Source organism: Bombus vosnesenskii, unplaced genomic scaffold (genome assembly GCF_011952255.1).
Source record: "Bombus vosnesenskii isolate JDL3184/JDL3185 unplaced genomic scaffold, Bvos_JDL3184-5_v1.1 scf7180000016274, whole genome shotgun sequence".
Taxonomy (NCBI): domain Eukaryota; kingdom Metazoa; phylum Arthropoda; class Insecta; order Hymenoptera; family Apidae; genus Bombus; species Bombus vosnesenskii.
Window position 1 is genome coordinate 1133584 of NW_022884343.1, and position 16066 is coordinate 1149649.

At 30.7% G+C, this 16066-nt stretch overlaps 1 protein-coding gene across 2 annotated transcripts; it reads left to right on the forward strand.

Moving 5' to 3' along the window:
* The first annotated feature begins 8102 nt into the window (after positions 1 to 8102).
* On the forward strand, positions 8103 to 13676 carry LOC117242440. 2 transcript variants are annotated; one of them, XM_033509110.1, is made up of 6 exons: positions 8103 to 8383; positions 9865 to 9930; positions 10692 to 10757; positions 11191 to 11353; positions 11999 to 12350; positions 12906 to 13676. In XM_033509110.1, the coding sequence occupies exons 1-6, from the start codon at positions 8260 to 8262 to the stop codon at positions 13083 to 13085; spliced, it is 951 nt and encodes a 316-aa protein (XP_033365001.1). In that variant the 5' UTR covers positions 8103 to 8259; the 3' UTR covers positions 13086 to 13676. The 2 variants fall into 2 exon arrangements, with proteins under 2 accessions (XP_033365001.1, XP_033365002.1); XM_033509111.1 differs by lacking the exon at positions 9865 to 9930 and having other exon boundaries at positions 8104 to 8383.
* The last annotated feature ends 2390 nt before the right edge of the window (positions 13677 to 16066 follow it).

Sequence of the window (16066 nt, forward strand, 5' to 3'; positions counted from 1 at the left end):
ATTTTATATAAATTGTATTTATATAAAAATATTATAATTCAAATGTATTGTTTTTCCCTCACAAATTAATCCCTAGTGACGCGAATTGACCATATTGAAAAATTTCATTAGATTGTTATTATACGATTGTCACAAGTTACAATGTGTTGTGTTTGCTTCGCAAATTAATTGGTCTAGTGACGCGAATTAATTGGAATTGCATACTTTTCTTTCTTCGTTAGTTTGATTAGATTTAACATAAACATGCATCATACTGTTTTAATATTCAAATCAATGACTAATGGCAAAAAAGGAATGTGCACTTTGATCAACTAATATTTACACTTCGTTTCGATCTTTACATTCGCTTTTTTGTTCTCATCTGAGAATAATTCACCATCTGGTGAATGCAAAATCATGCTGCGTCTAACTTTCGATTAGTTAATTACTATTCATCAGGTGTCCACACCAAACGTGTCAAGGATGTAGGATCATTGTTTATCATCTTATATTTTCGACGAATGATGGCAACGGAAAATCAACAAAAACTATATTTTTGTTATTCCTTGCTTTATCTAAAATATTTCCGGTAAATATTTTTTAATTTAAAACATAAAAATTTCCAAATTATTATACATTTGAAAATTACATATTTTTAATCCAATCCTTCGTAAATATCTTTCGTTTTAGAATTAATAAACGATATCTGGAAAAATTTATTTTAGATCAAACCAAACATCTATGTATTATAGTTCGTGTATCGTGCACCTTAATTAATTAGAATTAAAAATCCAGATGTATAAAAAAATTGCACCGCTACTTCTACGATATTAAATAACTTACATCTCAAACAGAAATTTAATAAAACTTACTCAGCCCGGCAAAATCCAAAAAATTCTAGTCCTACTGACAAAGGAATATTTTACATTGTAGTAAATATTCAGCATCAGAAATTCGTACAAAACGTTAGGTGCGAACGACGAGCTAAAATTAACGTTCCACCGTCGAACTATGTAATTTGAGACATATTAGGGGAGATAAAGATCTCGCGTCAGACACAAAAGCAGTATCAAATTAAGGATTGTTTCTTCCAGTAGCCCCAAACCGATCAAAATGGTAACAACGAACAATAAATGATTTTCCATATAAATCCTGGAAATTTATGATCCTATATCCTTTGAAGAATTTTAGCGATTTCTTTGTTAAAATATTTAGAATATACGGATAAAATGTTTGTTGTATTTTGTTCCTAAACAATTTTCATTTTCTAAGTTATGAATTCTAGCCGACAGTAGTTCTAACATTAATACTGTATAATTTTCAATAAACACGTTTCCAACACGCAGACGTATCGTTGGTTGAAATTATAAATTTTAGTTTATTAATCATGTATAGCTTATGAATTTTAATCATTGGTAGCTCTACCACATACAAACGGTTAAATTTCCTGAAAGCGTGTCTTCAGGAACCTAATAAATGAAAGAGCATGTATGAATGAGAATTAGCAGCCGCGTATGTGACACGCGGCTATGAAAACGGGAATTCCTTGTTTTGTTCATACGGGTAGTATTGCCATGTGGCAGACCTCTGACCCAGATTAACAACCACCTCTCAAAAACTCTCCGGTATAAAAGGTCTGCAGCTTCTGCAATCATCGCCTGTTCATACTTAAACACGAACTGAAGAGCAACTTGTGAAATTTATTTAAAAAAGAACAAAATTTATTCAAGATATCCATCAGAAGATTTTCAGCTGATTTCTATAATGGTAATATACACTACCAGACATTTGTTTATTTTTTTGTATGAAGAAACATAGAATATTGCTAATTAGAAACAATTATAAAAAGCTTCCCAAAAGTAGTTTCGGAAATTCTGAAAAATTAAATGAATTTTCCATGTTCAATAACTCTAACAAATTGCAATTATTTCTAGATTTCAACGAGAAGACTCATCGTTATCTTCATTGCAACTCTAGCTATGTTTGCGGCCTTAATAAATGCAAAACCAACAACGAACCGCCCAGCAGGCGCCATAACGGCGTATCCTATACCACAGCGACCACCATACGCACCAAATCCATGGGTTTATCCAAAACCCACGGTCGAACCAATTCATCAATGAAAATCATAAAATTGGAAGATCTAGGTGGAAGAAGAAATATGTAGCAAGGAAAAAATATTTAGTAAATTCTTGGAATTTCTTTTCATAATTACCAGACTGTGGCTTTTTATGAAAATTCGCATCTTTATAAACGTAAAGAAACAAATTTCACACAATCTAAGTAATACTTTGTTTCATCCACTGAATATTACAATAAGTATTATATTTTTTATATTTTTTTTTTTTGCATTCTTGTAATTTTACATTTCCTATATCATAGATGAATAAAAATCTGCATTTTAATAAGTACCATATGAATTCAATAAAAGTCAATAGCCAGTTGGCTAGAGGAAGATTGCAAATGAAACGTGTAAACGCATTGTAAACTGTAAGTCATTCATGAGTTAACCATGGTCAGGTACAATTTACTAACCAGACCACATGTGTTGTATATGAAGAGCAAATGAAATAAAAGAAGAGAGACAAAGAGAGAGAGAGACAGAGAGAGACAGAGAGAAAGCAACTTCTCGGGTACGTGTAATAATATCGGGTGTCCAATTCGCCAGTCATTACTTTTTAAAAGTATTATAGACTATTGAAAACAATCAAGCGAAACACGATTTTATTTGGTTTGCGTTTGGTTAGATATAATAGTATAGATTGTATAATATATACAGAGTGTTATGTAACTGCAAACAATTTATAATCTAGTAAAATCGAAACAACAAAATGTATAATAAAAATTGATTCACTTTGTTTAAAGAAACAATGTAGAAAATTATAACAAAAAAATTATTCAATTTAAAAGAAAACAATTATTAATATTTAACGCGTTAATTTTTCTACAATCCTATTTTCCTAATATAATTACATATTCATGTCATTCCAAAAAGTTACTTTCTACTTTTGCACAAAACGCTATCGATAACTAAAACACATTATCAATTTCGAGAAAGGTCTAAACAATGAAGATACGAATCTTGTCGTAGAAATAAAGACTTACCTTTCGATGAACTGCTCCTTTGTTCTTCATTTCAAACGTACCGAAGGAGTTGTAAAAAGATACTGCTTAATGACGGCTTCTATTTTTCGCTGTTTCTTTAGCCGTCTTGAAAATGACAAACGTTTGATGATTATACAAGGTGTTCAGGAAAAAAACATTCAATATTCAAATATATGGTACATATGACGCACTATACTGAGCAAGAAAACTTTAGTAAAATTTTCGAGATGGTACGCGACTTTATAAAATGTCAAGGGTATATAGAAATGGAAAGAGGACATGGGGACACTTTCTACAAATATAGTAGTAAGTAACCAGTAGTAAGTCAATTATGCTGCTAGGATAAAAAATACTCGTATCTCGGGAATGGTTAAATTTTCGTCCTATGTTTGCTAGAATTTTTTTACTCAGTATGGTGTTTTCTATGTATCATATAAATATTAGATGGATTCTTTGAATGTATATTTCCTTCAGTTCTCTGTGTGATAATTTGTGAACCAATGACATTAATATATTTAAAAAATACACGATAGATCTTATTAATTGAAATTTATAAAGAAATTTACAAAGAAATATATTCTCTTTATTTTCTATTTCCTGCTTCCTACCTTTTACGTGTATAGGTCATTCCAGATTATATTAATATGGAAACCGTTAATCGTTCAAAACGTTAATCTATTTTTCGTCACATTTTCGTGCCAAAAACGCAATAAAAAGGAAAAAAAAATTAAAGAATTACCTGTAAAACTGAAAACACGAGAAGAATATCAATTTTCTAGATGAATTTGCACTAATTTATCAACACTTTTTACATAAATCACAGAATCGTTATAATCACGTACTAAAAATGGCCGATTACTTCGAATTCTTTATTGCACTAAAAAGAATCGCGGAACAATGTTCTCCACCGGAAGTAAAACCGCCAACACAAACAACCAATCACAAACAAGCTTTTTAAAAAAGACAATGGAGATTGGTGGATACTAATCGAGCCATAACTTTATGTAAGCAACAATACAAATATAAAATGAAAATTAGGAAAGAAATAAAAGAAATTCTTGGTTTAGAAATCTAGATATGATTGACAGATTATTTTAAGATAGAGAGAAGTAAATATAAAAGGCTCAATTTTGATAAACTACATTGTTTGTGAATAATTGACTACTGTAGTGCCCCTCCCCCCTGTGGGGAGAATAATGTGGCGTTTGAGGGAGCTTGCCGGTTATGCTTATTCGAGATTATAGTTACGTTTGATTAACAGTGTTAAGATCGTGCTGTCACATTTTCGTGAATTTTTTAAGAAAATCGCGGCTGAAGTACAGTGATCCTGACTGAAATCAGGTAAGTTTATTAAATAAATGATTTTTATAATAAGAGTCGTATAAATTTCGGTATAAATTAAAGATTTTTTAATTTTCGGGATCTTGGCTTTCGATCGATAAAATGTTAGAGAAGATTTACGACAGTTTGATTTAGATCACATTTTCTCATTAATCTTACCGGATCTTTCAAAATTTTAATTTAAATTGATATAATATTGCATATTTTCGTATTTATTATAAAATAAGTCGGATAATACAAATTTTTACGTGGGTTTTGTAAGATAATCGCGGTTTAGGTCCAGTGATTCTGACTAAATTCACGTGAGTTTATTAAATAAATGATTCTTCATGTAGAATATGTATAAATTTTGGAATAAATTAGTGGATTTTTAATAGAAAAATTGATTTTCGTGATTTTAGCTTTCGAATGGGTAGGTGTACCAGAACTCTCAATATTTAGTAAAAAATAAGAAATTTAATATGAAATTTCGTATATTACAAGCAAGTTTGCATGAACAATGGTCTTTTATAATGTCAGGGTCCGAGAGGAAGTATCGACACAGAAAGTTAATTTTTTCCAATCTCCTATTTGTAAAAGGAAAAATCTTCTTGTGATGAAAGTATTTTCATTCTCAATTTTACATATTATTTTTACTAAAAATTTAGTATATTTTGTTTTTACATTATTTTCGAATTGTAAATTATTAGAATTTTGTTTCATTTCTTTTACGTTTGAAATTTAATATGAAATTTTTTCTGCTATAGGAAAACTTGCGTCGATTATCGATTGCAGCTATATCATCAAAGAGCTTGAAGAGAACGCGCGACAACGATATCGACAAGGTAAGTGGTGTTACCTTTCAATTTCTTGTCTTCTGTATGTGCAGCTTTTATGAAAATTCAACTGGAAAAATGTGATATTTTTTTAAAACTTTTTCCACCGTCAAGTTCTAAGCTTCGTTTGTGTGCATTGATATAGGTTTATGGATATACTTCTAGCTAGTGCAATTTTTTGTAGCGAAACTTTTTCATTGATATAGTAAAAAATTAAAAAATTTTTTCTTTTCGTTTCTTGCTATCCAGTTTCATTAATAATCTTTATTAACAAATTTCATTCACGCGCATTCTACATATGTCTATTTAGCTATTATTTCTGAAATAAACAAGGTAGAAAACGATTTCATTTAAAAGAAAGAGTTATATGTTATTATATTATAAAATATCAGCAATTTAATACCAATTCTTGTTTGTTACAGGAAAATTTGTTCGACCATCGTCTTCTACATAGCAAATCAACGGCAGAAGGTAATGTGGAAATCAACGAAAGGTAAGTGGCGACGATGTTTTCTTTCCATTGTTTTCCAATATTTTGTACTCAAATGCACCCACAAGCCCTCCCTAAATGATTAGAGAAAAATGATTAATGTATATCATAATACGTATATTAACGTTAAAAGTTGCTACTTATTTTTTATTTTTCTCGCTGTTTTCTTTCGTTGGAAATTTTTATTTTTTAGTCGTACAATAAGTATCCACCGACACATATGTATGGAAACACTTATTATTTTTTATTTTTATAATATACAGTACTAACACAAACATCATGAACATTTATTCTTGCAAAGCGATGAACGATAAAAAGGACTCATTGGAAACGAACACCGATATAATTCGATTACAACTTGTCCCACATGAATAACGTACAACTGCAAGGGAATCCGCGTTATTATGGTAGAACGAATTCTTTGCTAATACGAAAATGGCCATCCTATACTACGTCGGAAGGATATATTATGTCTCAATAATAGACAGTCGTAATTTTGTCAAGTACACGGTTTGCAATGTTCGTAAAACTATTGGTGAGTGGTAGTTTAATGAAAACGGATGATAGTTCATGGTAGATGAAAGTGGATATATGATAAAATATTTCATACTGGGTCGCTCGGAAAGTTAATGTATATCGTAATACGTAGATTAACGTTAAAAATTGCTACTTATTTCTTATTTTCCCACTGTTTCCTTTCGTTGAAAATTCCACGTTATTTGCACGCGACACGAAAAGCGTTTTTTCGAATATAGTTCCCTCGTATTATCAAAATGTTCATCCTAATATTTTTAAATTAATAAATACAGATAAATTGATATTAACGTAGAACGCGATACGTAAATCACCTTTTCGTTTCTGTAAAAAATATCGTTCTTGTCGTTACTATCGAAATATATATTACAATAAATTATCAGGTATAAATTTTCTCGTTGTGATTTGCTAAAGATTAACATAGAACACGACAGTTAATTCGTTTTTACATTTAAGAATATTATTCCGGCTTACCGGCGTATAATTCATGATTTTTATAATTATATGATTCTTTGAATTCCTTTTTTCCAAATAGAAGTTTTCAAATTATACAATTCGAATCGATATAATTGAATTAATAATCTGTATATCATATAATAGTTTGGTTTGGTTACATTAATTTTTGTTAATTTTATATGCTCTTAAATATGGAACGAAACAAAGTACATTATAAGCATTTGATACCTTTCTTTTACCGGAAGGGCAAAAATGGTATACAAGTAGCAAACAAAATGGCACACAAGCGTTGTAATTGAAATTATACCTCCTTGAGCACGGCTTACTTGTGGGTGATTTCTTCTATGTTTATACATATGTACTTTTTGTATGTTCTTTATATATATATATATATCTTTTTTTCCATGTTTTTAATATGTTTTTGCATATATTTTTTCTATGCTTTTATATATTTTTTATATCTATGTTTTTGTATATGTTATATTGTTATGTTCTCCAACATGTATTTTTACGTCTGTTTTAACTGTTTTATATATATATATTTCTGCAATAGAGATACAGTATGGCATTTTAGTATTCTCTACAGAAACATTCTTTTTCTTAATTTCTCGCGTTTTATATGCTGCATATGTGCGCATACTTTTGATCATGACGATGATTGTTTATGATCATTCTTATCAATTTGAAATTATTTTATCATTTTATAAGGATATTTTATTTTTTGTTTTTTTTTATATGATTACAATATATGTTAATATTTTACTTGTTATATGTATATTTACTTATTTGTATATGTATATCTATTTGTTTTTATATATGTCTAGTTTAATTATTTCTATTTATAAATTTGTTACTTTCACATTATTAACTGGTGACCGTTCAGATTTTTGTTTCAAAATTCATCGTTTTAATTGATTAAATGACAATGTTCTTGTTTGCTTTTTAAATTAATTTTAGTTTCTTGATTAATATTTAGACTTTTGTTTCACTTGTTTTGTTTTAACTGAAGATATCATGAAGGTAACGTGTCTGTTTAATGTTTCTATATTGTTCAACTCAATTATGAATTAATTTTTCATTTCAATGTATTTACTGTAATTCTGAATTGTTTAAACATCGGCTATTCTGTTTGATATAATTATTATGCATTGTGCACAATAATGCACAATAATTTAATTTATGACATATAAATTTTCACTGATAATATTAATTCAATTATGCAAGCGAAATGTACTTTGTAGTATGTTTTACATTGATTGGATCACCATTCGTGGATCATGGAGTAGCGTTCGCTTTCGCTACACGTTTCTGCTCGTGCATTACTCACACATTTCAAATATTGCGCTCACAATTATACCAGCTGACTTACTTACGTATTGCCACTCTTTCATGTTGTCAGTCGGCCTTCCTGCTTCTTCGCGAGCGGTTTGAATGGCAGGTCTTACGTGTGTTGCGTGATCGGTCTTTTAAACATTCAGTTTATGAAAATTCAATTTTCAGTGTTGTTCCTTCCATTAGTAAAGAAAGGTGATTAAGAAGATGCACGTGCCTAAGGAAATTATTATCGTGGTGCTGGCCATTCAAGTGGTTTTCTCTGAGTCAGAAGGTCTTCCAGGAATTTTAGGAGGAATTGAAAATGTCGCCAACAGTGCTACTAGTTTTCGTAAGTAATTTTAAAAATAATTCTAGTTTTATTTCTTCTTTAAACAATTTTCTTTTACACTGATACTGGGTTTCTTTTTTAGTTTGAGCCTTGATCTTCGTTGTTTCTTCAAATCTTGAATAATTCAATGGAATTTGGAGAATGATGGGAGATGATAGAATGTTTCTTATTTTACTAAACTTGATTCTCAATTTGTAAATCTATTGTTTTTTATCTCTCTTTATTTAAGTAGTTTCATGTGAAATTGATTCTTAGTTCGATTTTTTAATTTCAAGAGAAGAGTACTTTTTGTTTTACTACATTTGATTTTCAATTTGTAGATCAAGTGATTTCTAACTATGGAAATGGAATAAAGTGTAACAAGATATAAAGCCAATTATGGAAGTTAGCCTCGTCCAATTATTTTTAACTCGTTCATAGAAGAAAATACTTTCACTTAGATATTATACTGTGATCTGACTTAAAAAGTCATCTCCAGTTTTATTAGATTTGAAAGTTTTGTCTTACAAAGATAGAAATCTGTATCTTAATTTACACTGTACCTTAAATTATAATGAATATTATCTTTTTTGTTTCATGTTCGTCATTTGCACGATATATACAAGCATTACTTATTTTGCAAGTAAAATAAGCATCGTTTTTGCTGTGTTATTAATCTTTGAAGAAATATGTTAATCTGAGGAGAAATCAAGGTTTTGTCATACAGACATTTTAGAAACAAAAAATTAATATTTCGCAGATAAGATCAGTGAGATAATAAGATGATTCAGAAACAAGTAGTAGTCATACGTTTTTTTGTAGTTTGAGCGTCATTTTATAATCATTACCAACTAGATCTGTATATCCTTTTTATTGTATAACTACAGCAATTGTCTCATGATGCCCGTGATTGTACGCTGTACAAACTCAATTACTGCGAATCTGAAAAATCACACGTACATTCCAATGTTCATGACTGTATCGCGTTCAAGCAATCTTTTCCTCATTTTTTCCGCTCCTTCGCATCATTTTACTGCATCATTTTACTGCATCATTCGTCATGTTTACATTGTCAACACGTTTTCATTTAATATCTGCAAGTTTTCTTTAAGAAAGTTATTCGTATTAATTTCATTATTTTGAATGATTACTTTGTTTCGAGAAATGTATTATTTCTAGAAATTTTTTAGATCTTTTAAAATTAAATTTATCAGTTGCTGTTATATATAAATACTTGAACTTACTGTATTATTACTGTATTTTAATTTTCCGAGTTCAGTTACTCAATCTTCATCATTCACTACTGCATACATTAGTTTTCATTTGGAAGCCATTATCGTGGTTAATAACTCGGTTTGACCCTTGTTCAAATGTCACAAGTACACTCGTGAAAATGAGAAGCACCTACGCTGAATTTACGACCAATCGACCGTTTGTTGATCGTTCGTCAGGGAAAGGAGTTGCGTTTCACTGGAAACTTTGCGTTTACTCGTTTGTTGCAGTGTCAGGACTTTTGCAACGACAGAAAGAATTGATACACCGCGTTACGGACACGGCCTCTAATTACAGTATGTGACACTTTCATCCAAACAGTTCTCTCAGTCATAGTTTCCAAATTATTCCATCAGCTATATTTCCATTTCATTATTAATATTTATTTCGGAACAATTCAATATTAATATTTTCACCACAAAATTTGTATTCACGTTAAATCAACGTTTACTCGAAATTCAGTTAAAGTTGAGTTCAATGTTAATTGGATTTGTAATAGCCAACAATTAGTCCAAGGATATTATCATGAAAATGGAATGAAGCTTGGAAAGTTGCCTCTATAAGAAAGCTAGTATTGCACCATGACTGCAATAGCGTTTTTAATGGACAAGCCTAATGCGAGTCTCAGTTGCTAACAACATTGTTCAATTGCGATAACAACCGGTTGCGAAAATCTCAAGAGCTTCTTCTGAAATATATCCTTGCTTTGGCTAACATCAATTTTCTGATAATTTGGTAGTACCACTGCTTGGGCAATACCTCATAGAAAATACCACATCAGCCAGCAACCATAATTGCAATTCCAGAGCACGTTGATAACCCTCAGGCCTATTTTCCCTGTAAAGCCAATGAAATCAACTTTTTACCGTAGAATTTGACCTTCCTAATTCGATATGGGTATTCATTACCAATTGCTATTTTTCACAAGAATACTTTCTGCATCACCATCAATCTCCATCCTCCGCTAAATCGCTTTATTATGACTATCAGAGCTCTTGTAAGTGTAATTATTAAAAAAAAAATAAAAAGTAAACTCTGGACCTTTTTATTGTTTTAGTTAACACCGCGGTGGAGACGCCGAGGAATCTTCTCATCAACGCGACTAAACTCACCACTGGTTACAGTAGGTACTCTAAACTATAAGCTCATGAGAGTATTGCACCACTTGTGGAAACTTTTCACGAATACATTACATCGAAGATCTGCTTCAAACTTGGTCAATGTAATTAATAGCTTGCGGATTTCTATGCATTTATGGGAAATTCGAAACTGTAAAATCGTACAGAAGGCACATAATATGGAAAAATATATAAAATTTTCAAAGTATAGTGCTTTCTATAAATAGGTAAAAGAATTTCTATCTACATGTATGAAAATATGAATTTGCATGAAAAACCGCAGTCTAGTAATCATGATAATCAAATTTCATTTACAATGCTAATGAAATTTTCACATGGTTTTGTACAACACACATAGTGTATTCACGAAAAGTTTGAATGCTTTCGTGAGCCAGTGTATGTAATTACTGCAATCGACACTAATTGAGCAAAGGACAGTTGACAGCGCAGCCTCGAAGGGTCTGGAGTTGAAAATTCGAAGGTTCATAGACAAACTTCGTAGCAGAATGCCCTATGGGATACCAGAACTTGGAATCCCACCTTTGGAACCGTATCGTCTTGATGAATTGGACATACACGTAGACAATTCGGACATAGGGAAGTAAGTTAGAGGATTGATTAAGTCTTTGGTCACGTTGAAGGTCCTGAAGAATTCCTAAACCACCATCTCTGCTTTAACCCGATGTACTTTGAATATCAAATGAATTTCTGTCACATTTCCGGTATTGGAAGAAGTCGACGAACTTCCCGGAAGTTGTTGGTATGTTCGCTAATGAACGACTTCATGGCTCTGTCAGACTTCTGAAGTTTGTGAGAACCTGAGATTATATGGCAGATAAGTTTAGGAATTCTCCATATAGAGAAAGTTGAGACTAGGAAGTCACGTTTGCTGGAGAGTTTTATGCAAATGTGTGAAAAATCAGCCGAACTTGACTTACGCGAGTCTTACGTACTCAAATACCGCGTGTTCAAACTATTTTCAAAGCTTCTAAGTGCTCAAAAAATGTAATTTTTATGTTGAACCCGTTTTGGAATATCAAGTCCAATTTCTCGGCCATCAGACTGCAATAAATAAATACATACATAGATATTGAACATTTTTTTTACGTCTGCTTATTGTTAGGAATATTTCCAAAGCAAGATAAAAAGGAACATCCTGTATGAGAGGAAGAATAACTTTTTATATAATACCTATTCTCACGCTATCTGTTCAAATTAGTGGCTAACATTGTATTGAATTTTTCAGCATATCCATCGTTTTGGAGGATATCGTGCTATACAATTTGTCGACCTTCGTGATCAACAAGGCGAAACTATCCTTGATCGGACCAACGTTTGCGGCGAATATTTCTATTCCGGAAATATACGCGGAAGGCCTTTACAATATATCCGGAGTCCTGGGGAACACAGTCGATTTGAAAGGTGCTGGGTCTTTCAAAGCGAATATATATGATTTCCAACTGTATGTGAACAGTTTATTGGGATTTCACAAAGGAGTGTACTTGAAGACCTTTGACATGGACTTTTCATTGAGATCCATCGATATCAATTTGGGAAATTTCATGGATGATGATGAATTGTCCGACGTCATGAACAAGGTGGGATCACTTTATCAAATTACCAATAGTTAGTGGTTGGTTTGTAACTTAGGAGCTTTAGCGGATTGAATTAGAAATAAACTCGAATTTGAGTATATAGCTTATGCAACATCTACTGAAGAAAAAAGAGAAAAAGATATAAATAATTTGTAACCAACTTTGCTAATTTTATATTTCAATAATTCACAATAATTTTTGTTATTATTATATTCACTGTGTGAAGAAGATGATCAAGCAGAAAAGTAATTTTAGATCTCTGATAGATTGAATTAATTAGAAAACAGTACATTTTAGTACTTATCTTCTGTACCATAGTTTGAAGAAAAGAACAAAAAGATCAGGATACAAATAATTTGTAGTAAAAATCTTATCAATTTTTATTTACTTCGATGTTTCTTACGAATTTTTATTGTTGTAATATTTGTTTTGTTGAAAAAGTTGTTGAAGCAGAAGATTCAAGATGATATAATTATTTATTTAACTTCAGTGTTCGAATGTAACAAATTGGTAGGGCAGAAGGGCCGTGGAATTGAATTTGCATGCATTTATCCGTAGGTCTTTAAGGAGTTAACACCAAAGGTCATAGAAGTTATCAAGCCGGACATACTTCCAGGTATCCAGAGTTATGTAGGTAGCAAAATTAACGAGACCGTCCATCAAATCACCCTGAAGGACATAATTAGTGTGTTGGGCAATAACGAAATCCGAGAATTTACGCATATTATTGCGGTCTAAATATATTTCTAATGAATTCTATCATTTGTAAAAAGTTTAAAAAATAATATCAACGATATTTAACTATATATGTAATTATATATTTAACTATTTATAGAATTCAATTTAGTATGTTTTTAATTTGAAGTCAAAGATAGTCATTTGTTGTATTCTTTTTAAAAGATCTTTTCCTCCTTTGAAAGATCTTACAAAATTTGTCAATAATTACATTTTGAAAAATTACACTTCAATAAAATAGTCGTTGGGAGTATTTGTTTAATAAATTCTTTATAAGTTATGAGCATCATAAAGTAGGTTCTTTAAAAAATGATTTTAGATATGAAAATTTTGTTATATAAAAATAGAATTTCTTAAGGCAGTACAAACATTGATGTTTCTTTAAGTATGCTTTTTTGAAGTAAATCTTGTCTGTATTTCTTACAATTTTGGAGATATTTAGTGGTAAATAGAGTGTGGTTCTTTAATCTTGTAGTTTGTTGTAGAAACTTGTCTAAGTTTTTTAGTAGTGCTGTTATAACGTTGTTCTGAATGTTCCAACATGTTCTTAAAATTGTACTTCACTATATGGGAAATATACAAATTCTTATTACATATATACAGAGTAGTATCTCTTTTCGCCTCTTTTCTTGTATTCTAGCCACTTTCACCAGTCCTTCAAATATTCCATACACTTTCTGAATATTACACGCCACATCTTATCGAACGTTTAATGTTTTTATCATTCACAAACTATAAAAGTAAAAAAGTAGAAAAGTATTTATAATGTCGTGTCGCGAAGGAAACATGAAGATAAACTGGGTATTAAAGAATATTTTAAAGAAATTCAGAGCCCTTTAAAGGATCAAAGGTTACCAACAACAATACAAACGTAAAACGAGACACTAGTTTTCCACTCAGATTCAATGAATTTACGTCGAGGGACAAAATTGCTACACTTCATGCTTAATTCATTGATTCACGTGCCAGCGAGAGTGGCATTCTTAATTTCTCGGCATAGAGTGTGAAAGTGACTGGTCCTTGAGTCAAATCTTTTTTAATTATCTGCTCGTATCATTTATTAACTATCTAAGTCATTAATTCTGTCATAACTAATTATTGTTATGATAATAATGTAATGTAGTAATTTGAACTCTTTTGGTACTCCTAATGTAGTAGTGTATACGTATTACCTTCTAGTAGCTTAGAATACATTGTTCATATATATATATACATTGTATATAGTGTATACATATTATATGTATCGCAAATAATAAAAATTAACGTAATTTAAAATAATATAACTTTAGTTTATGTTGATAAAAGTAACTTGAGTTATTAAGAAAAATATATTTTGAAACGCGTCGATCGTCAAATATACTCAAGTTAACACAACTAATTGATTTTTCTAAATATTATTCATTAATTTTCCAAATACCATAACTAATTAGTCAATTTTTAACAGGGAGACCGTAAAACATCAACATCAAGAATCAAGATGGAAGATAGAAGAACTGCGCAGTTGCAAGTAATTCGATGATAATCAAGTAAATGGCTAGTCATTCATAATCGATGCTAATGATAACTAGCCGCGTTAAGATTAACGATAGGCCAATAACCAGATTTGCTTATCGGCTTATTAAAAAGTTATCGGCTCGTTGGTATAATTTTCCCGGATTAATTAACGTGTGATACCTTCTTGAAGAAAGGAAAACATTTTGAAGGTACTTCAAACTTTAAACGAAGAATTTTTTATTATGATTTTTCTTTCCTTTTTCCTATCTTCCCATTTATATCTCGTTGTATGATAAGAAAATTTTCACGATAATTGTTAATTGCTTCTTAATCCACACCGATAACAGTAGACGCTTCTACGCTTGATAATTTATGGATTATTATGAACGTTGATTGTACAGCGATTACTGAAATGTGATGGTTTAGAATATTGATAGTCATGCTGAAAGAGATTGATGATGAATTGCTTTTGTCAATTTGAGAGGCGTTTTTCTATGCCTCCTATGATAGGAACAAAAATCAAGCGACGCATGTAGCATGCTATGTAGTTGAACACTATTTGATATTCCCTTTATCGTTTTGCTCTTAAACAAAGACAATTCTGTTTGTTTCTTAATTGAATAATGGGAATAAACATGTAGACATAGTGACTTGATTAAATAGTCCACTTTGTAACTTATTAGAGAAATAGCAGAATATTCTTCTCAGAAAATTCCAGAATTATGAACCGATGAAAATTCAATACTTATTACTTCAATAATTTTATAATTTATATAACAATTTTTCTGTTTCGTAATTACAATATTTAGTACTTTAATCACAGTCCTGGCAAATCTCATCACATTCCCTTTATTCATTAGAACAATGTTTTCAATCAAATAAAAAAAGAAGATTGTTCTACATCTGTTACTTTAGATTTTACAAATTTATTAATTAGAATGTTTTCAGAGATTGAATTATTCGTGTTTCTAGAAACATTCCAATAAAGAGGAAAATTTCTATTGTCTTATCGCTCTTTATTTACATGAATTTCAGTAAGATCGAACGCGAAATAATTCCTGTCAATTTCACTTCTTCTCTTGTCTGATTTTACTGTAAATACAAAATATTGGATTAGTTCTTGAACATCCCCAACTATAAAAGCGGCCCAAGCTTTAGCTAACAATAGATTGCGATCGAGTCACGGCGAGTCCATTATCATCGTTATCGACGCTATTTTACAATATCGTTATCGTCGATCACCAAATACTTGCACGTGCTCCATCTCTTTTATATTTTGAGTGACCCGTTTGGAAGATAATTCTTTTTGACCCCTTTTCACCCTTCTATCTCAATGATCAATATCGATTAACTCCAAAATTAGAATTCTTATTTGTACATTTGTTTCCTCCATTTTTATCAATTATATCATCTTCTAGTTAGAAATTGACGTTTTCAATTTGCAATTACAAGTAGAAATTCTCCCAAGGAAGCAAGGTATGAAATGTATA